Genomic DNA, 26,964 nt, shown 5'->3' with positions numbered 1-26,964 from the left:
TCTCTCCTCCTATAGACCCTCAAACTGACGCAAGACCTACCGAGAAAACCCTTTGCCAAATCTGCTCTCAGCAAGTGGACAGTGATACCGTTTACAGCTTAACACCTTTGTGAGCCCGCGCGTTTCCCACCCCAGCAGAGACTGTTATCGGCCCCTTCCCCTGGGTGAAGCACTTACCCTCGCACAGAACTCTCTCTATAATGTATGCAAAACCTTCCTTGTACGGGGTGACAGCCACCTGCCAGCGAAGGACAGCACCTGCCAGCACCGCCCACCCCGTTCAGAGCACACCGTCAGCCGGCAGGCCATCCTGTGGTGTTTTAATAGCACGATGGTTTATGGGATGTGTTAAGCGTTGTTTTGTGTTCGTTTTCCTTTGACTTTCAGTTTCTCACATGCATTGACTTGGAGTCTTTTTATGTTAAAGTGTTAACCATCCTTCCCCTGGCACATTTACAAACAGAAAATGTACCAGCTATTGCGCTGGCTTTGGGTGTCACAAACGTCCAAGCCTGTAGAACTCCCCAAACTAACATATTACGTAAACTAGAGGAGGTTTTTCTGTCTTCTCTACTTTGGTAGAAAACTATTCTTTTCTTAAAAAAAAAAAAAGTCAACAGTGGCACGAGTGTTCGCTGTGCGCAGCGGCCCAGGACAGAGCCCTGCATCTGCAAACTGAAGGGTGCCCAGCGTCTGCCCCCGAGTGCTGGTCCTGAGTCAGGGCGGTCGGGCGACAGTACCCTGGCCCTGGCCTGCAGTTGCCAGATGGGTCTGGCCTGCGGTCTCCCGTCAGTATCCTCAGCTCACGCAGTCACAGTGATCATACGCTGGTTAGAAATTAGGATCTCTTCAAGAAGAAATCTGCTCAGCTCTTCACTCATTGCCAAAGGCCACTAATGGATTTAGTTTTAAGGAGAAAAGAAAAGGAAAAAAAAAAACGTAGTCTTGTTTTGCTTTGCAGAAGTGAACTTACAGGTAAACATTAAGCCTGCAGTGAGAAATGTGTGGAAAGTACAAACCCGAGTCACTCTTTTTTCTAAATGCACACCCTTGATTACTTTTAGCCTTGCTCTGTATAATCTGATCTAGTAGACGTGTATGAAGGAGAGGCAATAGCATACAAACTGATTCTTTTTTTTAATATAAATAAGCTTAGGTTGTAATTATACAAGTGACTCAATGGAAGTACAAGATAGGGCCGTTTTGACCTCCCTCCTCCCACTTTTCCTGCTTGTATGGATTTCATTTTTTTCTTTTCAAAAAGTTATGGTGCTGTATAGGTGCTTTCTGTTTAACCCAGAAAGTGTGATTATATTAGTTGCCCTCTTTGGTAGACAGAGTAGTTGGGAACATCTTTGGTACATATGAAACTGGGACAATGAAGCTCTGATTGGCACAGCATATGCATACTTCTCCAAAAAGGTATATGAAGACTCTTTTTTTGCATACAAAGCATTAGGCATACAAATGTATATTTTATCATGTACAGTTACAAAAACGGAACATTCTGCATGGATGTTAGGAATCCAGGCTCGTACGTAGTTCAGCCCAGACCTCCCTGCATGAGTTCTCGCAGACACTTGCACCATGCAGTGGGCGCTGACTCCCCCACCAACTCAGACATGCCACCCGACCACCTGCACCCGCCACCAGCCACCAGGGGCCCCCTTGCGCATCTTTGCTTCCTGATTCCTCTGGGGGTGACGGTGGTGGTGATAACAGCTCCTAGCATAATGAAAGTTCCATTTGGTGTTGTCACTTGTCTCTCCCGCCTCGCTTAGGTTGTCATGTTTGAGTGATGGCCCCGTTGATTTCACCCTGCCTTTTACTGAATCTGTAAATTGTTGTGCAGTTTGTGGTTATAGTAGACCTGTAGCCTATTGCCTTTTCTGAACTGCTCCAAGTTTATAATCTTCATTTTGAAAGTATGTATAATTTTTGAAAATATGTATTCTATTCACGCAATCTGCTTCTCAGTGAGACAGACTTTTGCTTACCATATTCCTCTGTAGTAAGGCTAGACCCCTCCTCGAGTCTTTGGTGGTCTGCTGTTCATGAGGACTGTCCATTGTCCGTGAGAGGGGGCTGCTCTCTGGGTTCCTAAGTGATGCTGCCCTCGGTGGAGACACAGTTTGGTCAGGGACGGGAGGGACCAGGGGGTATCGGATTCAGGAGAGAATCCGAAGTGCTTCCAACACAAGGGCCCTGAGACTTTCTCTCCTGAGCTCAGAGAAACAAGAAAACTAACAAAATAGCTATTTGCCTTTGCAGTTTTCTAGACCGTGGAAACTACTTTGGGAGTAGAAAGGCAACCCTCAAATGTGTTTCAACTTTAAAATGTTGAATTCCTTTCAGACCTGTGGCATCTCATTTATTCTCCCCCCTGCCCCAATGTTTGTTAGATTTCAGGCAGAATGTCTTATAAAATGTCCTAGAACCAGATTATAATTTAATTGAAAACAGCTGAGGGAGGGATGGAGAAGGGGTGTGAGAGCAAGACAGCCATGGAACAGATCAGGAAAATGGAGAGGGAGGGGGGGCTTTGAATCTTTTCTTTACTTTTTATTTTTTAAAAAGTAACTCAGCATCTACATGTAGAGTATCATGGACAACTGAGATCAGGGCAAAGTCAGGTGCCAGCATCAGTCTAAAAAGGGTCAGGCAAGAATGGAATAGTTAGGCTTGTCCAGGATCACACAGCCTCGCTCTCACCCTTGGCCACTCACCTGGAGGCCAGGATCCCTTAGACTAACCAGGTCCTGCCACAGTCAGACGAGGCAGGGTAGAGGTGCCATCTTCTGTTAAGACCCTGCTTTCAGGAAGGGCCACTAGTGGCCACCATGTGAAGTTTTGAGTCTCACAGGAAGTTTTCTGACCTGGAGCGTCTCAGTGGAATACTCAGTAGCCTCCGGGGGTCTGGCAGTCATAATGTTTGCTTCCTGATGCAAACTCTCAGTCTACCCTCAGCCTCTCATTAAGCTGCTCTAGGGAGCCTTCCACTTTTTGATGGGAAATTTAGAAAGAAGAGTAACAATGTTGAAAACATGACCTGAACTCTGGGGTTCTGTTGTTACCTTCAGGGTTCCAGAACCAGAAACCTTTTACCAAAGTTAGAAAAGAGCTTTATCACAAGCCTTCCCTGTCCTGGCATGAGGCCACCAGACTCAAGAGTATCCTATTAACTGTGAATGAATCTGAGGTCAGTTCCCTTTATTGCAGAAACACATTCTTCGAAGGTTTCAGAAGTTCGTCTTTGCTGTTAGCTGGTGGAGCGTGTACACACGTGTACCGGTGGACTGTGGGGGGGCCAGGGCTTGGTGTTGGGTTTCAGCCCTGTGTGTGTCGCTTCCCCACTCTGAGAAGACCTCATGGCCCACTACTCAGGACAGGTATGCCCAGTCTCAGGGTGTCATTTCAGGCAGCTTCTGAACCTGTTCAAGATGGAGGGGAGTCTATCTCATGAACCCCAACTTAAAGAATAAGGAATATTAGAATCTCTTGGAAAGCCCATGTTTTTTTGTGCTGATGCCAAGGGCTGGTGAAGGAAAATAAGTTACCTTTTCTCTCTCAAAGCAGAAACAAAATCCTGACAGGTCCGAACTGTGATTTCCTCTTGGTGTATTTGGGAAACGTTGATTATGTATAACGTATTTTTTTAAATTAAGAAAAGCAAAAATTTTTTGTAGAAATTCAGTCGCTGGCAAAGAGGTACAAACAGCCAGCCTCTCCTGGAGACCAGGGGTGGCAGGGTGCAGCAAGGGGAGAGAGCAGTCCTTGTGAAATCCCATCTGTCAGAGCCCAGGGACTGAGAAGAGTGCAGCTGGCCCCGAGTACACACGGGCTCCACATCCTCAGAGTCAGCCAGCCGCGGGTCCGGAGGGCCAGTTGTACTGCCTTTTTATATAAGGGACTTGGGCATTCGCGGATGTAGGCGGGGGGATGGAGTCCTGCAACCAGTCCCCCACGGATACCGGGGGTGACTGTGTATTATATTTGACCTAGATCTTTAGTGGGTAACATTTTATGCAGTTTGAATGAATAAAAATATTTTCCTTTTGTTTAGTTTTATTTGTATGTATTTTACTTTGATGAATGATTGGTTCCGAGGCCTCTGCCACACTCCAGAAATACTTGTGCGGCTGCTTTAAAAAAAAAAAAAAGCTGTGTGTCTGGTCACTTATTTCTCTAAAATTATCTCATTGCCTGGCAATCAATCTTCTCTCAATATACTTGTCCTAGCACATTATGTACACAGGAAATGTAAACAGATGTGAAGGAGGACCAGAAAAAAAAAAAGTTGATAATAAAGAAAAATGTATGTTTTGGCTTCACATGTTTAACATTTTTTTTTTTTAAGAAAAAAGTTGCATGAATGGAAAAAAAATCTGTATACAGTATCTGTAAAACTGTCTTATCTGTTTCAATTTCTTGCTCATACCCCATACAAACTAGAACTCAGTGTGGTGCATGGCTGTATTCAAACACCTAAGAGTCATGCAGTTGATCCTTTGGTTTGAAGCACCTCATCCTTTCTTTCAAAGCGAACACTATCATATTGCATTCTTACTGAGGATTTTGTCTGTCCATATGTTACCATGAAATATCTCTACCACCTTTTGTCTCAAGAATCAAAACCAGTTTGATTTGGGAATCTTCTCCTTTCCAAGTGAAATAGAGATGCAGTACTTAACTTTCCTTGGTGTTTGTAGATATTGCCTTGTGTATTCCATTTAAAACCGTAATCTAGTTTGTAAAAGCAATGGTGACGCATGTAAATAAAGCATCAATGACACTCTACCTTACTCCAAGAGATTGTTTGTTGTCCCTCGCCGTCTCTTTAACCTGAGAAGTGAAATGGCTGGATTTATCTCAAGGTCTCCCTGTGGGAGAGGCACAGAGCAAAGAGACTGTCCTGAGATCTCTAAACTAAATGAATCCTGTGGACTTTTTCTCTGACCCACTTTGACCTCCATAGGCGACCAGACACTTTGATAAAGCAGATTCATGGCATTGTGCATGGTCGTGGAGAGCCACTTTCAGCCTGCCGAGTCAGTTCACCCTGGGGGAGCTTCTGTGCAGGTAGTGGGATTTGGACTCTGCGCCCTGCATGGGTATCAGAGGTTTTGACCCTACGGGGGTCATGCTCTCAGGAGTCCAGCAGATGAACACTGGTCGTGGGTCATCACTGTGGCCTCCTACACAGCAAACAGCGTTTAGGCTGCTGGTGGCCATAGCATAAATGTTTCCTCGGGGCTATGTTCAGGGGAACTCCACCCTGCTGTAAAACTATTCTCAGTAGCCCATGTTGTGGATTTTCCTATTAATAAACGTCATAAAAATCATTCAGCTTTTGGGTTCAAAGTCCTAAGCAACTTGATGGACTCCATTGAGGTCAAGTAGGTAAGAAAGATTTTAAAGTTTGCCTTTGGGATAAGTTCTGTGTTGGTGGAGAGACATGCTTCCGTAAGTCTGTCCTTACCATTTTTTAAATTTCCTGTAAAGGTAAAAACCTCACCATCTTCTAGGACCAAAGCCAACTAAAAGATACTTCATTTGAGATTGCTTTCCAGTTTTGATCCTGTCTCTCAAAAGATTAAAGATGGAAATCCAAAACCAGCTATCACTAGGTTCTCAAGAGTTCCCCCAAGCCAAGTAAAAATTCAACTAAAATTAATTGAAGTTAAATCAACAACACTAAGTCAATGTCAAGCGTGCCAGGGGGCCAGACTGTGATGGACATCAAGACAACCGGGACCTGGGCCTTGGCTTCTGTGAGTTTATATTCCAAGGTATCATCTGTCTGTTCCCCTGTGAGGAATAAAGAGCTTACTGCCGCCAGCTCGCCTTGCTTTCAGCTTCTTGTTTAGAAAAAGAAGAATTTGTAATGGTTAATCTCACTAACGATTGACAGATTTGATCTCAAAATGTTTGAGGAGTGAGGGCAAACTTCTAATCCCACACACGTGACACGCATCAGCCAAGCCACTCACGTCACAGCTGGAACACAGGTCAGAGATGGAGGAAGGTAGAGTTCATAGCCAGGACTTACCTGCCATACGTTCCCTGACCTTGGCCCTCGACCACTCCCCTGGGACTTGGGAAAAAAGGAGATGGCTGTGGTGCCCTGGGTGCCTCTCAGCTCAGCTTGTGGTGGGCATGCTCAGGGGAGTGTGCTTGAAGAACGGAGGTGGAGAGAGGATCATCTGGAAGGGGACCTCTCCTCCCTCTGCTTCCATCGCCAGCAAGGAGACAGTTGGGTGCTGGGCGCCAAGGAGAAGACACCTTTGGAGCTGGAAGAAGAGGGGTCCTTCCGCTTGAATTTTCTTCATTCAAACATTAAAAGAGGAAGACTCAGCAATATATAAGACCTGAAGAAAGTTCGATTGTGTCTGTGTGTGTCTGTAGTTCTGCCTACCGTCCATCACATAATAATGACCCAAAATGTCATTTTTGCTCCCTTTCTCAGAGGACTTACTAGACACACTACAAACCAGCCTACTCCCACTCGGAAGAGAACTTGCAATGCTCTTCCTGCACGGGCGCACAGGCCCCGGCTCCGTGAGCCCTGCCTTCATCCGCCCCACCGGCTCCAGGACGCACCAGAGAGTGGGATGACAGAGAAAGCTGCTGCTGTCTCAGGTGTCTCACAGCCCCTGGCCAAACAGGTTGCCCAAAGGTTGAGGGCTCGATGGCTTGGCACCCATGTAACTTCCCAACCAAACTGCGAGCCCTGATCTGGAAGAAACCATAGAAAACTCCGTAATGGTTCAGTCCAGGGGTGGACCTGAGGGTTTTGACTTTCAGCTCTGTCCTTGTATACTCTTAATTTGTCAAAGTGAGAGTGTGTTACTTTTATAAAGATAAATACGGTTTCTAAAGAGCCAAGGTGGAGAGGCTGGCTTTGACTTCTTTTCTGAGTGGTTTGGTTGCTAAGTCATCTCCGACTCTTGCGACTTCATGGACTGTAGCCTGCCGGGTTCCTCTGTCTATGGAATTCTCCAGGAAAGAGTACTGGAGTGGGTTGCCATTTCTGAGACTGGAGGGAATAACGAATAAAGTGGGAGAAAGTGTTAGGGAATAGAAGTAGAGATAAGGAGATGATGATACTGTCTGAAACGAATCTGACTGATGAATAATATCGTTGCAAAGCTGTGTCTTCATAATTTTGGATTTCCATAATTTCCTCCTATTAACACCTTGAGTATCATTATAAGAATTACCTAATCAGAACAAAGGAATTTTATGCACCTGTTAAAATAATAATTATAAAAACTAAATGCTTATACAGGATACACTCTTAGAAATGTAATTATTGCTGTTGTAACTTTTATATTGACATAAAAAAAAAGCAGAAATACTATATGCCAGTGTAAACTGTGCCTGAGAAGAAATACTAAAAGGTAAAAGCCAAAAATTGAGATAATTCCTGTGTCGTGGACACTTTGGCCTTGACACTAGACTCAACCTCAACTGTTGCTGCTGTGAATAAGCTGATACTGTTTCTTGGCCACTTCACGCTTCTGTTGGGGAGAAGGGGCTCTTCCTCTCACCAAGATGTGTCCACTGGGAAATCCCCCAAGTAGGAGGGTGTTCTCATGCCAGGACTTGGCCCGAAAAGACAAATGTCCATTGTATTTAGCAAGTTGTTACGGAATTTTTTGTCACAGTTATATTCACTTGTTGCACTGTATTTTTGAAAGGTAATGTGTTTGCGTGATTGATATCTAGGAAGCATATAGATGCACATACAGAATGTTTTCCATCCCTGTCTAGTTCTCTGCCTAGTTCCTCCCACCCAAAGTTTCTTGCATATCCTTCCAGAATTTCTTATGTATCTACCTTTTTTTATTACACAAAAAGTACATTATAGCCACTGACCAGTATGTTGCTTTGTTAATGATTTTCTCACACATGGAGGAAACATCAGTCACAGAAAGCCTCCTCAGTTTTAGACCTGCATGGTCTTCTGTATCATTGTATCCCAATTCATTTAACTTGCATTCCCCTATTGATAGACACTGGACTTTGTTTCCAAACATTTTTTATTATCAGCAACACTGCAGTTACAAACTTATACATACATTACATACAAATGTAAGAATCTTTGTAGAATTAATGCCCAAAGTGGAAACAGTTCTGGGGCAAATAATACATATACATTTGCAATTTTGATAAATGGATCAAATTGCCCTGCAATGTACCAATTCAATGTACCAACAGTATATGAGAAATCCCTGGTTCCCCACAGCCTTCTAATTTTCAAGTTTTAAAAATAAACTTGCAAGTCTGTCTTTCCCTTTCCCTCTAAGCTTCTTTAAGTCTGTACCAAGGCAAAGAGGGCCTGGCAAAAGTGAGGAGTGGAAGATGGGAGAGGCTCAGGAAGCAGACTATGGGTGGCCTGGAGATGGCCAAGGAAGGAGAAGAGCTCGGTGCCAGGGCCAGCCAGCTTGGTCCCGGTGCCAGCCTGCCCTGCCCTACCCCAGGCCCCGCCCCTCACGCCACCAGCTCCGACCGCCCTCCTCAGGGCCAGCGGCCTGACCTCACAGCTGCGCTCCCTCACCTCCCAGGATTCCAGAGGGGAGCTTTCACAGGAAGAAATCAAGTCTGGTCTCTTTGGCACCAAACCACACACCTAGACCTATTCATAGCAAGATTGCACAACCGGCTGCAGAACAGCCCAGCCGGGCGTGGGGCGAGCAGGGCTGCTCCTCAGCAGGGTCCTGACCCACCAGTGCCCCTGGGCAAGGCTTCCAGCTTTCAGGGCAGGGCTGTCCCCAGAAGGGAAGGGTGGGGCTGGAGGGGTGCCTCAAAGATCTGACCAGCTCCTCCTCCCATGTGGGGGGAACTTGTTCCTCCAGAGGAAAAGCTCTGATACTCTCCTGTGGGCAGGTGCTGCGTGAGGCCTCCTCCTGCCCTACCATGCATGTTGGCACCTGGGGTGGGGAGGAGTGGCCCTGCTTAGTGATCGCAGAAACCAGGAGGCAGGATTTTACAGAAGAGCCTTTGTTGTCTCTTCAGGGACCTGACATCAGAGAGGACACAACTTTGGAATGGGGCAAACGTTGATCAGAGCCAATCTGCCATTCACTAGCTCCATGATGATAGGTGAGTCCCTTAAGGTCTCTGGGCCTCTGTTTTCTCATTTGTGAAATGGAAACAAGTCTGCCTGTGTCTGGGATCAGGTGGATGACCTGAGAAGGTGCCCAGAAGTACTGCAATGTGCCTCCAGCAAGTCAGCAGCAAGCCCTGCCTCAAGTCCTCTCTCCTTATACACACTCCATTGGCCCATACCCCGTGGGGCGATGGCTTCTTAAGATATAAAAACATAAAACACAATTTGACATATTAATGAACCCCATGGGTATAATTAGATTGCATAGTAATTAAACATAAAAGGTAACCGACTTGTAAGAATTTTCTGCTCTCATCTTTGATGTTCTTCAGGATCTGTTGGCAAGCAGCCATGCTTGGGGTCCATGTCCTCTGTGCCATGTACCATAGAATTATCATCATCGTCACAGAGAATGCAAATGTCATGGCAAGACTGGCTCGGAAGACTTGTTTCTAGCCCAGGATCAGCCCCTGAATGCCTGAGTGAGTTATTTCCCTCCCTCTGGGCACCCGTTTCCCCATTTGCGCCATCCACTTCATGAACCCTTCAGACTTTATAAGTCATCAGGACCAACCTGGAAATTGAGCACATGCTTTACAAACCACAAAGCAGAGATCAGAAGTACAGACACTGCTTTGAGTCAGAAAACTGGCAAATGTTCATACGTTCATTTTCCAGAAGGGAAACTGAGGCAGAGTGCAAAGCGGCCTAAAGGTTCATGGTTTCTGATTGCAACCATCCCTTAGTCTGTCTCCAAAGCCACACATTTAAGGCAGTAAGACCCTAGGGAGATAGAGTACAGAGTGCATCCTAAGGAGATGGGGGAAAAGAGAAAGCAAAAAGGATGGATGAGGAAGCGGGACTAGAGATGAAGGAGGTGGAAGGGGAGACAGTGTCTTGTTCTGTGGTGTCCACCTCAGAGGGGTTGGTGTGCCCTACACAGAAGTCAGCCCCATAACCTGTCTGGTGTTATGTGAGTATCTCCAGTTTCTGTTCTAAAGAAGTGAAATGATACCAGGGCCCACAGGGGCCCGGCTGGAAGGTCTCTCAGACACAGACAGGAGGCCAGAGTGATCGCTGCTACTTTGAAGGGTACAGGAAATGGCAGCAGGCTGGAACATGGCCCTGGAATAAAGGAAACTGTCCCCTGGGGTGCGTGTGTGTGTGTAAGTGTGTGTGTGTAAGTGTGTGTGTGTGTGTGTGTGTGTGTGTGGATATAAGAGAGAGAGAGAGAGAGAAGGAGACCCTCTGATATTGCTGTCTCCAGGATGGGCCAAGATGGAATTTCCTCAACACACCACTTCCTGTCAGCTGGCCTTGTTGTGGCTCTGGTGGGTGTTTGGAGAATTAAAGAGTATCTAACCGGATAGTTTGAGGCTTTTAATTGCTGTGTTTGTGTCTCAGTGAGTGGAAAGTTTCAGGCCTCCCCACCCCCACCCCTTGGCTATACCCCTGGTTAGCTGTAGCCTTGGAGCGGAGCTGCCACTTGGGCTTTAGAAAAGAAAGGGGGTGGGGTGGATAGGCACCTGGATTTGCCTGTGTAAGTGCTTTGCCTTAGATAAGGTACTTAAACTCCAGTACCTTCATCTTCTTGTTTGCAAAATAGAGATGATAACGATAACCATACCTCAGCTTATTATCGTGAGGATTAAAGGAGAACAGGCATGGAGACCACTTAGAATAGACCGGGCACATGGCAAGTCCCTGCTGCACTTAGTTATGTCTATTAGTACACTGGAATTGCTCAACAAATCATAGATCATAGGTTCTGTAATTAGGTTGCTAAAATGTAGCCACTATACCATGTCCAAAGACAAAAGAAATGTGCTCCTTGTATCAAGTGTATCAGAAAGGCATGAGGGAGCTTACTAAAAATTCAGAGTCCTTGGATCCATTCCAGAAGTACTGGATCAGAATCCAATGAGGCTAAAAATCTGGCTTTTCAAACATTTTCCATTTCCAAACATTTCCAAGCATTTTCAAACATTCCATTATTCTGAAGTATACGAAAGTTTGAAAATTCCCAGGTGTAAAAGGTAAGAATGCTCATCTACTTGGGGCATCCTCTGTAGTAGGCAGAATACCGCTCCCAAAGATGTTGTAAAGAAATGTCTTAAAGAGATGGGAATACCGACCACCATACCTGCCTCCTGAGAAACCCATATTCAGGTCAAGAAGCAAAGTTAGAACTGGACATGGAACAATGAACTGGTTCAAAATTAGGAACGGAGTACATTGAGGCTGTATATTGTCACCCTGCTTATTTAACTTAAACACAGAGTACATCATGTAAAATGCTGGGCTGGATGAAGTGCAAGCTGGAATCAAGATTGCTGGGAGAAATATTAATAACCTCAGGTATGCAGATGACACCACCATAATGGCAGAAAATGAAGAAGAACTAAAGAGCCTCTTGATGAAGGTGAAAGAGGAGAGTGAAGAAGCTGTCTTAAAACTCAACATTCAGAAAACTAAGATTACGGCATCTGGTCCCATCGCTATATGGCAAATAGATGAGGAAAAAAATGGAAACAGTGTGAGACTTTATTTTCTTGGGTTCCAAAATCACTGTGGATGGTAACTGCAGCCATGAAATTAAAAGATGCTTGCTCCTTGGAAGGAAACCTATGACAAATCTGGACAGCATATTAAAAAGCAGCAACATCATTTTGCCAACCAAGGTTCGTCTACTCAAAGCTATGGTTTTTCCAGTAGTCATGTATGGATGTGAGAGTTGGACCATAAAGAAGGCTGAGTGCCAAAGAATTGATGCTTTTGAACTATGGTGTTGGAGAAGACTCTTGAGAGTCCCTTGGACAGCAGAGATCAATCCAGTCAATCCTAATGGAAATCAAGCCTGAATATCCGTTGGAAGGACTGATGCTGAAGCTGAAGCTCCAATACTTGGTCACCTGGTTTGAAGAGCCAACTCATTGGAAAAGATTTGGATGCTAGGAAAGATTGAGGGCAGGAGGAGAAGAGGGCGAAAGAGGATGAGATGGTTGGATGGCATCACCGGCCCAATGGACATGAGTTTAAGCAAATTCTGGGAGACAATGAAGGACAGGGAAGCCTGGCGTGCTGCAGTCCGTGGGGTCGCAAAGAGTCGGATATGGCTGAGTGACTGAACAACAACAACGAAAGATGTCCATGTCCCAGTGCCTGGAAACTGTGACTGTCTTAGATTATATGGCAAGGGAGAATTTAGGTTGCTAATTAACAAATTTCAGAAGAAGAAGATTATCTGCCTAATGTAATCACAAGTGTTCTTACATGGAGTAGAGGGAGATAGAAGAGTTGGAACCAGAGAGACAGTGTTCTGAGGAAGACTCCTCTGGCTTTGAAGATGGAGGAAGGGCCGGAAGGGCCACCAGTCAAGGAATGAGGGCAGCCTCCAGAAGCTGAAAAAGGCAAGAAAGCAGATTCTCATCTAGCATCTCCAGAAGGAATGCAGCTCTGCTTGACTTCTACTCATGAAACCCAACCTGGGCTTCTAACCTTCAGAATCATCAAGATAATAAAATGGTGTTATTTTAAGCCACTAAGCTTGTGTTGACTTGTCACAGCAGCAACAGGAAGCAAATGTGTCCTCTTCGACCAGGTTGGACTCACGTCACTGGATCTGGAAGACCCAAGAGGCCCAGCTGTGGTCTAGGGTGGGCACCCGTGGCTGATGGGAATGGCAGGGGACAAGGATAGGCTGCCCGGTCCACAGGCTGCCTTTGTGGCTTGGCTGACCCGCTCTGTTATTGGTACCTTGTTCATTTCCACTCTGGTGCTCAGGACAGCTGTTGAGCGGGACATTTATATAGGATGGGGGCTCAGAGTGCCTGTAAATTGAAAAAATATATATATATGTGTATATATATATATCTCCAGAGACCCAAAGGACCTCAACCACGGGGGCCTGAAGCACATGAACACGTGCTATCAGCTCTTCTCAGATCCTGAGGAAATGAAAAGGAGCATGGCAGAGCCTCTCCTGATTCTCTGGAGTGGGACAAAGTGAGGTTCTCACACCCACACCCTCACTGAGATGGGGCACTACCTGGCTTCCTTCTCTCCCCAGGCTCTTCCTGCAGTGGGCAAGCCTTCGCTAGGCCTTCCTCCTTCTCTTGCCCTCCTACCCTCCACCCTGCCAGCCTCAGCCCCGGCTGCTCTCCAAGCTGCTGGGACCTACTGAGTGACAGGCACTGTGCTGACCGTCTGACACATGCCATCTCTTCTTCCTGATTTCATTATAAAAATGTAAAAACATACAGAAAACTTGAAAAAGTGATTACCCACACTTTTGTGACCCACTAAGTGTCACTTAGATTCAGCAATGCCTAACATATGCCACATTTGCTTTATATATTATATATCAGGTGTTTGTGTGTGTGTGCATGTGTGTGTTTCTTTTTACCAAATCTTCTGAATATTCAGCCATCACAACTCTTCTCCTCTAAATGCCTCAGCATGCATCTTTCAACCCCATCATTTCCCGGCAAAGTACACTTATCAGCTCTGCTTTACCCCTGAGGACTTTGAATATAAGTATTTGAGATTCAGAGAAATGAAATGACTTGTCCAGAATCACACAAGTGGTCAGTGATAGAATGGGGACTTGATCCAGGTTCGCCTCCTGTCTTCTGTGTGAATGGTTCTAGAGCTCAGAATTCTGGTCATCCCAGAAGAGCATGCCTCTGACTTGGGATTTCTTTCTGTGAGAAAACTCAAAGCATTTCAGAGTAACACATTTCCATCCTAACAGCATCCTCTTAAGGTGAAAGCCACCACTTGCCAAGAGGTGAGGGAAATCCTAAGACGGCAGATTGTGGGGAAAGACGTTCAGGCTGCAGGCCCCAGAGGCCGAGCCTCCTGCCACTGAATGCAGGTTACAGCGTGGGGCAACCCCACGACGTCCCTGCGTGACCTCCCACGTCAGATCCCTTAGAGCAGGAGACTGGTGAACCGTCCTGACTTTATGGCGGAAACACAAAAGCATAAAGGGACCCGCTCACACAAGAATTTAGTTCTCAAATAATGAAGACAGGCCTAATAGTGGGCCTGTAAGTCAGGGCTGTTAACTGCCTGAACCGAAATAACCTGGGAAACTTGTTCAGGATGGGACCCCCAGGTTCACCCTAGATCTGGGGAATCATATCAGCTGAGGGCGGGATCCTGGACTCTTAGTACCATCCCCAGGCCACTGCTACCAGTTTGAGGTAAAGAACCCATGGCCCGACCCCTCGACACCACCCTGGCCCTCGCTGTGTACTACAGAGCATGGTACTACAGTGCACTCTACCACTGGACTCCCCGCTAAACTGCTCTACTTTCTCAATGATCCTTTTGTAAAAAATCTCAGTGGCTTAGTTTTTAATTTTTAATAACCTGTCTTAACTTATCTACAGTAAAATCCACTCTTTTGTGTACACAGTTCTGTGGGTTTTAACAAGTGCTTTGAGTCCTGTAGCCACCATCATAATCAAGATACAAAATAGTTCTATTGCCCCAGCAGGAACTCCTCTGTGCTCCCTGCACCCTTCTGGTCAAACCCTTCCTGAGCACTTACCCCTGGTGACCCCTGGTCTGGTCCCATCTCTGTAGTTCTGCCTCCCCCAGAATGTCACTTGTGTGGAATCATACAATACACAGCCTTTGGAGTTAGGCCTCTTTCACTTGGCATAAAGTATTTATGATCAGTATTTCACACCTTTCGTTGCTTATATGAATGTACCAGAGTCATTTATCCTTTCCCCAACTGAAAGACATTTCTGGGTTTTGGTGATAAACCCAATTATCTTAATTAACTTATTGTTTTCCATGGGAGAGGAAAAATCTGATATAGTGGCCATGTGGTAAGAGGGGATAGGTGGTGAGTCAGACAGTGGCTCAAACAGGGTTCACCTTTTTAAGAGACTAGGTTCAGCCAGGGAGGACTTAAAGTTTGTCATTATAATAAACCTCTGGTCCTCCAAAATCATAAAAGTAACAGCTTCTGACGGAATGCCTCGGAGTCTATTTCTCACAAATGTTGGGGGTTGGGGGGAGGTCCTCCAAGGTCATCATCCTTCTTCCCTACAGCTTACAGTGCTTTTGCCCAACTGGATCTATTTGATCTTCCAACAGGCCCACGAGGAAGAAAGGCAAGTATTTTCACTTGCATTATTTTGAAGATAAGGTTGTGGGAGCTCAAGGAAGCTGGTATTTGTCCAGAGTCAACAAAGGCCCTTGGTTGGGGAGAAAACCTGGTTCTTCAGATTCTCAACTCAGTGTTCTCTGGCTTTAGAGTTTTACCACCTCTACAGATGGACAACGTGAGAGTGGCCTTTATCTCTTTCATCTGCACGTTGGAGAACCAACTCTTGCTCAGAACAAGCGATAAGGTGGTCAGAAAGACAACAGAAGGGGTTTGAATCACGTCTCTTTGCTGGCCTCAATGTTCTCATCCATAAGATGGGTGCAATAATTCCTACCCCCTACTGTGTCTGCAAAGATGAGAGAGCCCGGAGGAGCTAATAATCCTAGTGGGTAAGGCATACGAGGGCTTTCCTGGTGGCTCAATGGAAAAGAATCCGCCTGCAATGCAGGAAACCCAGGTTTGATCCCTGAGTCGGGAAGATCCCCTGGAGGAGGGCATGGCAACCCACTCCAGTGTCCTTGCCTGTGAATCCCATGGACAGAGGAGCCTGGTAGGCTACAGTCTAATCCATAGGGTCTAATCCATAGGGTTACAAAGAGTCGTACCTGACTGAAATGACTGAGCACAGCACAAAGGCATACGAGGCACCCCACAAATAGTAGTACCTGTTAATTATTTGGTTTCTTAGGAGGAACCATAGAAGGTGCACACCACTAACTCTGTGCAGCGGGTGCCCTCTGCTCTCAACCCTGCACGGAAATTCCAAGGCCTCATTTTCCTCTGGCAGTGATGGAGGAAACCAAGGGGTTAAGGAGGAGTCTGGAAGCTGGCACAGCTGGGGCCCATTAGCTCCTAATGAGGGCCCAGCCCGGGAAGGAGGCCTTGCAGCTGTGAGGAGGGGCGCCGAGGGTGTCTCCTCAGAGGAAACTCGGGCTGGAAATTTTGTTTTTCTTCATTCTGAACTTGGTTTTATGCTCCAGAGGGGGAGTTCTTCGTGTCTGAACTTGGTGTTTGAGCCCTGACGCTGGTGATTTTTGCAGTAAATGGCTCGCTGCTCCTTGTGGGGCAATATTGCTACTGATGTTGGGCCAGAGTGGTTAGGAAAGGGGATCTTCCAAATGGGGACTCTGTGGTCTGGCCACACGGAGCTGCCTTCTCCACAAGCATGGCTGGGGGTGGAGACACTTAACCCGCAGGGTGGGGTTTGAGGTAAAGCGGCCTTTCTCCTCCACCACTCCCCTCCCTACCCCCTTCTCCGCATTACCATTATTATTACTATTATTATTATCGCCCCAGCGTTGCCTGCTTTCTGGCCTCAGGCTCCACCAGGAGAGGGGGCTGAGTTAGGAACAACTAGGCCGGAGGAGGCTCCTCCGAGCAGGAAAGGGGAGACCAGGGTGCCGACAGGTCCCTGTTGAATGAAGAGTGTCCTCTGACTGCCGGTCTGTCTCCCATGGCCCCGGCCCCTGACCAGGCCCTTAGTGGAGAAGTGGGGGAAAGAGCAGCAGACAGGCCTGGAGAAGGCCTGGGCACCCTCAGCCTCTCGGGGAAGCCTTCCTTGGCTGCCAGGCGGCCGTGGGTGCCTGTGCCGTCTTCCCTCGGCCCCCCGGTCCCCTCCTCCGTGCAGCACTGGTCACACAATTGACCGTCTTGTCGTTACTCATGTGGCTGGCTGTGCCCCTGCTGCACGGCCACATGCGGCCGTGGGAGCTGCTTCAAACATGCTCATGGAGTGACTGAAAGTGTTTGAAGAGAAGCAGGACCTCTGAAGGCATCTGCAAGAGTGAGCTGAAGGGGCAGGTGTCCCCCAAATATCTGCTCGGCATTTTGTCTTGCTGGAAAAGCCCTCACCGAGGAGTGCCAGGTAAGAGCCTGCACTCCTGCCCTTGCAGTTTGATTTCCTTTGAGTTTCTCCTTCCCTTTTCTTCCAACGATTCCGCAGAAGCAGAGGGTACTGGCTTAGTCTGAGGCACTTGTGACTTGTCTTCACAGCCGCTGTTGGCACTGGAGGTCTGCTTCCCTGTGGGTCATCCAGACATGCAGACACCATCCAAATAAGCAAAGTCCCCGCACTCACTTTGCTTGTTCTTGATTGTGGCTTCACGCCCTGCCTCTTTGATGCTGAGGTCCGAGGGCTCCATGCCAATACAAAGCCAATTCAGTCCCAGGTGTTGCAGAAGGGAGGCTGAAAAGGAACAAAAGCCCTCAAGCCAGGTGCCTCCGTAGTGGGGGAGGGGAGGAGATAGTCCATCCACTGTCTAATCAGCAGATGGACAGCCGACGAGGGCACGGCGTGAGAAGAGCTGGGATGGGATGAAGGACGGAGGAGGTGCCCAGAAGGCAAAGCCAGTGACCCTGTGGACATGCCCTGGTTCTCACGGCCCACCCTCTTGTTCACCTGGAGTGGGGTGGTTAGTTGTCCCCTGCCCGCCCCCTCAGCAGGCCACCCTCTCTCCTTCCAGGCAGGGTGGACCAGAAGATGCTCAGGAGCCAGTCTAACTGAGCCAGTGATACATTCAGTTGACTCGCAGAAGCTTTTATTTTCACATATTCATTTGTTGATGTTTTTCCTCATCCTCATTGCCCAAGAGGATTGACTATGCATGAAACTGTGATGTGTATTCTATGATCTGCCTAGAGAATTACCTCAGTGTTGGCCAGAGCTTAGCATTCTTAGCCACATGGGGCTCGGAGAGGCAGTCAGTGGGACCCAGAACTCCTGGGCGTCCTGCAGGCAGGCGGTCCGCACAGTGCAAAGGCAGGGCCTGGGTAGCCCACCCCCAGGCTGGAGTCTCCCTCTCCCTGAAGTCGACGTCCCCCATGGCTTTGTGCCCATGGGCCTTCATGGGCTCCTCAGACCCCTCTCCTCTCAGTCCCTCCTCACAAACCCCACTGCTCAGGCTGGGGAGGTCACTGTGGTGGGACCAGCCTCACAGCTCAGGCCAGAGAGAGGAATCCTGGGCCCTAGCTATTTTCAGAGCTAAAATTGAAGCCCATGGTTTATTTGCTCAGCACTTAATTAGACTCCAGCCCAGCGCAGGGCCGCCTCCTTCCCGCCCACAAGCGAAGGCCTGACCAGTGGGTTTGGGAGCTGACGCCATGTCACAGGCGGGAGGTTGGGGCCTGGAGTATTTTTACAAACTCAAGGCTGCGGAAAACAAACCGCTTGGCCCCCAGCCAGTTAGCCTAAGTCGGTTGGGAGAGGGAGGGAGCAGGAAAGCGTTATATCATCCTTCCTTCTTTGAACTGCATCGTAAATCTGCCAGACAGGAAACAGGGATCTGGAGAGGAGGGGAGAAGAGGGGCAACCAGTGAGGCTGGGCCCACGTTACCAGCACCCTGGGAGCCTGGCTCGGGATGGGCGGGGGTGGGGGCGGGGTGGGGGTGGGGCCCTGCTGGAGGGGGAGGGGATGGGAAGGGTGGGGGTGGGGAGGGCAGGTGAGAGGGCACACGGGTCCTGTTGAAAGCTTCCTGGGTCAGGTTGGGATTGGGATGAGTGTAGGTGCCTGAGAGTGATTTCTGGGATCTACTTTTTGTAGATAAGAGGTTTTAGAGCTGGAAGGGATTTTAGAGACCTCTTTAATGAGGATGTTGAGGACAACAAAGGAAAAATAAATTATCTAAAACCACACAGCTAATGAGACCGGAAGCGGGGACAGGGGTCTTCTGACTCCTAAGATGGCTGTCCACCAGGCCCCCTTCACGGTGCTGTTCCTTGGCTTTCGTGGGGACAGAATCGGGTAAAGGTAAGGCTCAAACGACTCGCAAATGCGTTTGGGTGAAATGACATGTTAATTCACAATAAGAGCTAAATAATTGGTGTTTAATACTTTACTGGGGAGAGTTTGATGGGAGGTCCCTGAGCTCTATGGTGGAGCACTTCTCAACCACCAGGGTGGGGAGGCATCATCTTGTTACTGACAGGATTCTTGGCCTTCGCTAGTCAATAGGAGTTGTTAAGAGGCCAGACAGGAAATTGAGGCAAGGCTTTACTGGGGCTGCTGCTGCAGTGGAGGGGAGTGAAGTCAAGTAACACATTACCTTCCTCGCTTCCTGACAGGGTTGGGGAGGGGATGCACTGGTACCTTTTGGGGTAAGGTAGCGGTGTGTCCAGGGATCAGGCCCGAGGTATAACTTAGGTGGTTTGCCTACCATTTGGTGTGGTGTGTGCATGGGGTATGCTCAGTACGCTGCTTTTGCTCCCAGCTTTTCAAAGTGGCAGTTGGGTTCTTGGTCTTTGTGAGTCTTGTGTCCATAATTTGCCCCAGATGTACACGCACGGCTGTTGTTAGTCCCATATAGTTTGTTGCTTGAGGAAACGTTTGTCCAGGTGCAAGTCCTAGGTCAAAGGGCCCCAGGTCCCAGCCTGTCTCAATCTGTTTGTGATCAATCTAAGGCCATCTCAGCCTTGGTGTTTCTGGAAGGCATAGGTGAGAGGAAGCTGAGACCTGTGATGTCTCTAAAAAGATCTAGATACCAGCCTTGGAAGCACCATTGCTGTTGGATTAAACTTATGCTCACCCATGAAGTCACAGAAACTCCTATGTTTTCCAACTCTTCCTTCCCCTCCCATAGCACTCCTGAGGCTACTTCTTCTTCTTCTTCTTTTTAATTATTTATTTGGCTGCACTGAGTCTTAGCTGTGGCATGTGGGATCTTCCATCTTTGTTGTGGCTGACATGTAGGATTTTTTAGTTGTGGCAAGTGAACTCTTCCTGGCAGTATGTGGGATCTAGTTCCCTGATTAGGGATCAGTCCAGGTCCCCTGAGTTGGGAATGCAGAGTCCCAGCCAGTGGACCACCAGGGAAGTCCCCTGAGGCTGCCTCTTAAGTGCGGAATCCAGTAGATGAGAATAGTACAAGCCCTCCCTATACACTACAGGACCCTACATTAAGAATTTCACTGTCTTTCATTTAATAAATTACTGCATGTAAGGTCCTAGGACACTTCCTAATCCAGAGTAAACATTCAGTAATTGTTGATTATTATTATTGTTGACATTATAACATATTATTTGAAAAATAATACTCAATGTCCAAGGCGTCAATTATTTTTGTTATCCTGAGTTTTTTTTTTTTTTTTTTTTAGCAACTGAGATTGAGTTTTAAAGCAAAGGTTCCTAAAGGGCAGGACCAAGGTTGATAAAATAGAGCAGTACTATTTACAGATTCCTTAGGGGGAGACTTCTGCTTCCAGACATTACAGACTTATATTGGGTTGGCAAAAAGATTCATTCATGTTTTTCCATAACATCTTATAGAAAAACCTGAACAGTTTGTGTGGCCAACCCAATAGCAGACCAGTCCTCCATGTGAGAACAAGAAAAAACCTAGATTAAAAAAAAAAAACAAACTCAGAATTATCTGTTTGGAAGCACTGGAAAGCAACTAAGACAAGGTCAAAGGTGTAGAGAAAAATGAAACACAAAGCAGTGAGTAGCTTAATATACAGCTGATTTCTCCATAAAGTATTTGCAATTTTGAATAAGTACAGAGATGCTGAGCAGGGTTGTTGGCAATTTCAAAGGCCTAAGGAAACAAAAATTGGGATTTAAGTCTTTCCAAAAGGAGGTGTTCTAGTAAATGCCCCACTCTTTCAGCTGGAAACCTGGAAGGTCTATACCCTGGTAGTAAAGCTAGCCTGAAAACAGACTAGTACTCACAGAGACTGAAATTCAGATCTGAATCAATTCAATCAGGTTTGATTAAGGATATATTCCCCCAGCTATCTGCTTTCCAGAAACAAGTAGATCCTCTTTGGAGGAAGCTAACACCATCCAGAGCCTCAAGTTATCATTACAATTTTTCATGCACAGTATATACATTTAAAAAACAGTCATGCCAGAAGATAGAACCAAATAACTGAAAACTAAGAAAAAAGATATAATTCAAACATATAAAATTGATGCTTTTGAACTGTGGTGTTGGAGAAGACTCTTGAGAGTCCCTTGGACTGCAAGGAGATCCAACCAGTCCATTCTGAAGGAGATCAGCCCTGGGATTTCTTTGGAAGGAATGATGCTAAAGCTGAAATTCCAGTACTTTGGCCACCTCATGCGAAGAGTTGACTCATTGGAAAAGACTCTGATGCTGGGAGGGATTGGGGGCAAGAGGAGAAGGGGACGACAGAGGATGAGATGGCTGGATGACATCACTGACTCAATGTATGTGAGTCTCAGTGAACTCCGGGAGTTGGTGATGGACGGGGAGGCCTGGCGTGCTGCGATTCATGGGGTCACAAAGAGTCGGACATGACTGAGGGAGTAATCTGATCTGATGTTGAATCTCTTTTAAAAATAATCAAATAAAAATTCTAGGACTGAAATTAAAAACTCAATGGAAGAATTTAAAAGCAGATTACACACAACTGAAGATGATTCATAAATTTGAATATAAGCCAGAAGAAAATATGCAGATGTCACTATAATAACAAGATAAAACATTTATAAAAAGAGCCTACGATATATATGAAAGCCAGTGTAAACTTTGTGTAATTAGAGTCTGGAAGAAAAAGAGAGAGACAATGTAGCATAAATGATTTGAAGAGAAAATAAGGATTTAAAAACTGACCCAAAAAACATGAAGTCATAGATTCTGAAAGTGCTACAAGCCTTAAGCAGGCAAGTACAAAGAAAGTAATCACCGGGCACGTTATAGTAAAATAGTGAAAACAACCAAAGAAGAAACTATAGAAGCGGCCTATGTTAAAAAACAAAATAAACAACAACAACAAAGCTATACTTTGCTTAGAGTAACACTTGGGGGTGTTCAGCTGCTCAGTCATATCCAACTCTTTGCGGCCCCATGGACTGCAGTATGCCAGGCCTCCCTGTCCTTTACCATCTCCAGGAGCTTGCTCAAACTCATGTCTGTTGAGTCGGTGATCCCATCCAACCATCTCATCCTCTGTCATCCCCTTCTCCTCCCACCTTTCATCTTTCCCAGCATCAGGGTCTTTTCTAATGAGTCAGTTCTTTGCATCAGGTGGCCAAAGTATTAGAGTTTCAGCTTCACCATCAGTCCTCCCAATGAATATTCAGGCTTGATTTCCTTTACGATTGACTGGTTGGATCTCCTTGCAGTCCAAGGGACTCTCAAGAAAGAGTCTTCCCCAACACCACAGTTCAAAAGCATCAGTTCTTTGGCACTCACCCTTCTTTATGGTCCCACTCTCAAATCTATACATGACTACTGGAAAAACTGTAGCTTTGACTATATGGACCTTTTTTGGCAAAATGATGTCTCTTCTTTTTAATACGCTGTCTAGGTTTGTCATAGCTTTTCTTCCAAGGAGCAAGCGTCTTTTAATTTCATGACTGCCATGATTTTTGAGCCCAAGAAAATAAAGACACAATAAGGAAATTTTCTAAAGAAAATATAGAGACATAATTTTCAACCAAAACTTTTAAAGTCAAAATAATAAAATGACATCTTTAAAAAGTTAAAAGAAAATAACTGCTAACCCAGAATTCTATGTCCAGATATTATTCAAAAGTGAAACAAATCATTTCCAGCCAAACAAAAAACTGAGATGATTTATAGCTAGCTAACAGACACCAACAAAGGTCTGTCTAGTCAAGGCTATGGTTTTTCCAGTGGTCATGTATGGATGTGAGAGTTGGACTGTGAAGAAAGCTGAGCGCCAAAGAATTGATGCTTTTTAACTGTGGTGTTGGAGAAGACTCTTGAGAGTCCCTTGGACTGCAAGGAGATCCAACCAGTCCATTCTGAAGGAGATCAGCCCTGGGATTTCTTTGGAAGGAATGACGCTAAAGCTGAAACTCCAGTACTTTGGCCACCTCATGCGAAGAGTTGACTCATTGGAAAAGACTCTGATGCTGGGAGGGATTGGGGGCAAGAGGAGAAGGGGATGACAGAGGATGAGATGGCTGGATGGCATCACGGACTCAATGGACGTGAGTCTGACTGAACTCCAGGAGATGGTGATGGACAGGGAGGCCTGGAGTGCTGCGATTCATGGGGTCGCAAAGAGTCGGATGCAACTGAGTGACTGAACTGAACAGACACCAGGGCTTCCCTGGTAGCTCAGACGGTAAAGCGTCTGCCTGAAATGCGGGAGACCTGGGTTCAGTCCCCGGGTCAGGAAGATCCCCTGGAGAAGGAAATGGCAGTACTCTTGCCTGGAAAATTCCATGGATGGAGGAGCCTGGTAGGCTACAGTTCATGGGATCGCAAAGAGTCGGACACGGCTGAGCAACTTCACGGAACAGACACCAAAGAAAAAAAACTAAACAGTTTTTCAGGTAGAAAGAAAAGAATCCCAGAAGGAATCAAGAAGATGCAAAAAGGAATATTCCATCGTGTGTGTGTACACAGACACATATTTACCTATTCATCTGTCAATGGATATTTAGATTGCTTCCATGTCTTAGGGCCTTTCCTGGTAGCTCAGCTGGTAAAGATTATGCCTGCAGTTCAGGAGACCCGGTTCAATTCCTGAGTCGGGCAGATCCACTGGAGAAGGGATAAGCTATCCACTCCAGTATTCTTGGGTTTCCCTGGTGGCTCAACTGGTAAAGAATCTGCCAGCACTGTGGGAGACCTGGGTTTGATCCCTGGGTTAAGAAGATCCCCTGGAGAAGGGAACAGCTACCCACTCCAGTAGTCTGGCCTGGAGAGTTCCATGGACTGTATAGTCCATGGGGTGCCAAAGAGTGGGACATGACTGAGTGACTTTCACTTTCACTTTCCGTGTCTTCGCTGTTGCATATAGTGCTGTAATGAACATTGGGGTGCATGTATATTTTTGAATTAGAGGTTTTTTTTGGGTGTATGCTCAGAAGTGGAATTGCTGGGTCATATGGTAACTCTATTGTTTTAAGAAACCTCCAAAACTGTTTTCTATAATGATCTCACCTATTTACATTCCCAGCAACAATGTAAGAAGGTTCCCTTTCTCCCCATCATCTTCAGCACTCATTATAATATTTGTAGACATTTTAATATGGTAAGTCCCCTATATATGAAAGCGTTCCATTCCCAGAGTGCATTCATTAGTCCAATTTGTTAGTTAAGTTAACCTAGGTATCCACATAGCACAGCTGGCTATATAGTACTATACTGTAATAGGTTTATAATACTTTTTACACAAATACTACATAAAAATCAAACACAAAAAAATTAAGAAAACATTTCAATCTTACAGTACAGAACCTTGAAAAGTACAATAGTACAGTATAACAGCTGGCACTTCTTAGCAGCACCATCTACATCACTGCTGCTTTTATTCTTGCTTCCAGACATCCTGATATTGAAATAAAGATACTGTATTATATACAGTACTGTACAGCAAAGTACACAAAAGCACGACCACTTATAGAGGATGTAGGCATGTGACAATGTATGCCAGACATGTGGACTAACTTATGTGATTGGACATGTAAACACATGTTCTCATCTTTGACAGTTCACAACTTGAAGTTTTGTATGTAGAGGACTCACTGTAATGGCCATTCTGACTGTTGTGAGATGATATCTCATGGGGGTTTTGGTTTGCATTTCTCTGACTGAAATTAGTGATGTTGATCATCTTTTCATATGCCTGTTGACCATTTGTATGTTTTCTTTGGAGAAATGTCCGTATAGATCTGCCCATTTTTTTGTTTATTTAGATCTTCCCTGATGGCTCAGATGATAAAGAATCTGCCTGCAATGAAGAAGACCTGGGTTCGATCACTGGGTGGGGAAGATCCCCTGGAGAAGGGAATGGCAACACACTCCAGTATTCTTGCCTGGAGAATTCCATGGACAGGGGATCAAAGAGTCAGACACAACTGAGTGACTAATGCACACACACACATTTTTTGATTGGGTTATTTGTTTTTTTGATATTGAGCTTTTTGAACTGTTTATATATTTTGGCCTCCAGTGCTTTGACCACCTGATGCAAAAGCATACTTATTGGAAAAGACCATGATTCTGGGAAAGATTGAAGGCAGAAGGAAAAAGGGGCATCAGAGAGTGAGATGGTTGGGTGGCATCACTGACTCAATGGACATGAATCTGAGCAAACTCCAGGAGATGGTGAAGGACAGAAAGCCTGGCATGCTTGGGGTCACTTGGGGTCCATGGGGTCACAAAGAGTGAGACACAACTTAGCAACTGAACAGTATATTTTGGAAATTAATCCTTTGTCAGTTGCATTGTTTGCAAATATTTTCTTCCATTGCATAGATTGTCTTTTTGTTTTGTTTATGGTCTCCTTTGCTGTACAAAAGCTTTTAAGTTTAATTAGGAACCATTTGTTTGTATTTGTTTCCATTACTCTAGGAGATGGATCCAAAAAAAATATTACTCTGATTTATGACAGAGTGTCCTGTCTGTTTTCCTCGAGGAGTTTTATAGTATCCAGTCTTACATTTAGGTGTTTAATCCATTTTGAGTTTATTTTTGGATATAGTGTTAGAGAACGTTCTAATTTCATTCTTTTACATATAGCTGTCCAGTTTTCACAGCACCACTAAGTGATACACTTCTAAATAATCTTTGGATAAAAAAGAGAAAGTATTTTAGCCAAGTCACCCTGTTTATTTAACTTATATGCAGAGTACATCATGAGAAACGCTGGGCTGGAAGAAACACAAGCTGGAATCAAGATTGCCGGGAGAAATATCAATAACCTCAGATATGCAGATGACACCACCCTTATGGCAGAAAGTGAAGAGGAACTAAAAAACCTCTTGATGAAAGTGAAAGTGGAGAGTGAAAAAGTTGGCTTAAAGCTCAACATTCAGAAAACAAAGATCATGGCATCCGGTCCCACAACTTCATGGGAAATAGATGGGGAAACAGTGGAAACAGTGTCAGACTTTATTTTTCTGGGCTCCAAAATCTGGATGCAGATGGTGATTGCAGCCATGAAATTAAAAGATGCTTACTCCTTGGAAGGGAAGTTATGACCAACCTAGATAGCATATTCAAAAGCAGCACCATTACTTTGCCAACAAAGGTTCGTCTAGTCAAGGCTATGGTTTTTCCAGTGGTCATGTATGGATGTGAGAGTTGGACTGTGAAGAAGGCTGAGCACCAGAGAACTGAAGCTTTTGAACTGTGGTGTTGGAGAAGACTCTTGAGAGTCCCTTGGACTGCAAGGAGATCCAACCAGTCCACTCTAAAGGAGATCAGCCCTGGGATTTCTTTGGAAGGAATGATGCTAAAGCTGAAACTCCAGTACTTTGGCCACCTCATGCGAAGAGTTGACTCATTGGAAAAGACTCTGATGCTGGGAGGGATTGGGGGCAAGGGGAGAAGGGGACGACAGAGGATGAGATGGCTGGATGGCATCACTGACTCGATGGATGTGAGTCTGAGTGAACTCCGGGAGTTGGTGATGGACAGAGAGGCCTGGCGTACTTCGATTCATGGCGTCGCAAAGAGTCGGACACGACTGAGCATCTGATCTGATCTGATAGTATAATATGTATTATATGTAATCAAAGCATGTATATAATCAAACCATAAGGGATTCCATTGAAGCTGTGCTTGGGGGTTGGGGTGGCAATTTCTAATATGAAAAGCATACATTAAAGAAAGAAGAAAGGCTGAAAATCAGTTACATAGGAATCTATCTCAAAAAATTAGGGAGGAAAAGCTGAGCAAACTGAACCCAAGAATGTAGAAGAACATAATAAAGATAAAGGCAAAATATTAATGAAGTAGTAAATGAATGTACAGTGAGAGAACCAAAAAGCCAAAAGCTGGTTCT

General features: G+C 45.7%; 1 protein-coding gene and 2 long non-coding RNA genes across 20 annotated transcripts in view; 2 read left to right on the top strand and 1 right to left on the bottom strand.

Moving 5' to 3' along the window:
• Positions 1–4,797, top strand: part of FOXO3 (forkhead box O3) — a 119,566-nt gene extending 114,769 nt beyond the window's left edge. For all 18 annotated transcript variants that reach the window (XM_086317438.1, XM_086317439.1, XM_086317447.1 and 15 more), the window contains one exon: positions 16–4,797. Coding sequence is in view for 1 of the 18 variants with exons in the window: in XM_086317447.1 (XP_086173573.1) it covers positions 16–102 (87 nt within the window). In the remaining 17 variants the exon portion in view is untranslated. The remainder of the gene's footprint in view (positions 1–15) is intronic.
• A 3,976-nt stretch (positions 4,798–8,773) lies between these two features.
• Positions 8,774–25,686, top strand: LOC147365866 (uncharacterized). The gene is made up of 3 exons (XR_015132954.1): positions 8,774–9,105; positions 9,445–17,103; positions 24,872–25,686. It is a non-coding gene; the product is annotated as an uncharacterized LOC147365866 (long non-coding RNA).
• On the bottom strand, positions 15,211–18,100 carry LOC147365867 (uncharacterized). Its single transcript, XR_015132952.1, has 2 exons — positions 17,886–18,100; positions 15,211–17,424 (listed from the first exon to the last, which is right to left on the bottom strand). It is a non-coding gene; the product is annotated as an uncharacterized LOC147365867 (long non-coding RNA).
• Positions 25,687–26,964: the final 1,278 nt, after the last annotated feature.

This window comes from Bos grunniens, chromosome 9 (assembly GCF_055505025.1).
Source record: "Bos grunniens cultivar Pamir isolate PY7600 chromosome 9, Bosgru_T2T1.0, whole genome shotgun sequence".
Lineage (NCBI taxonomy): Eukaryota > Metazoa > Chordata > Mammalia > Artiodactyla > Bovidae > Bos > Bos grunniens.
The sequence above is the reverse complement of the archived record's forward strand: the minus strand, read 5'-3'. Positions and strand labels throughout refer to the sequence as shown.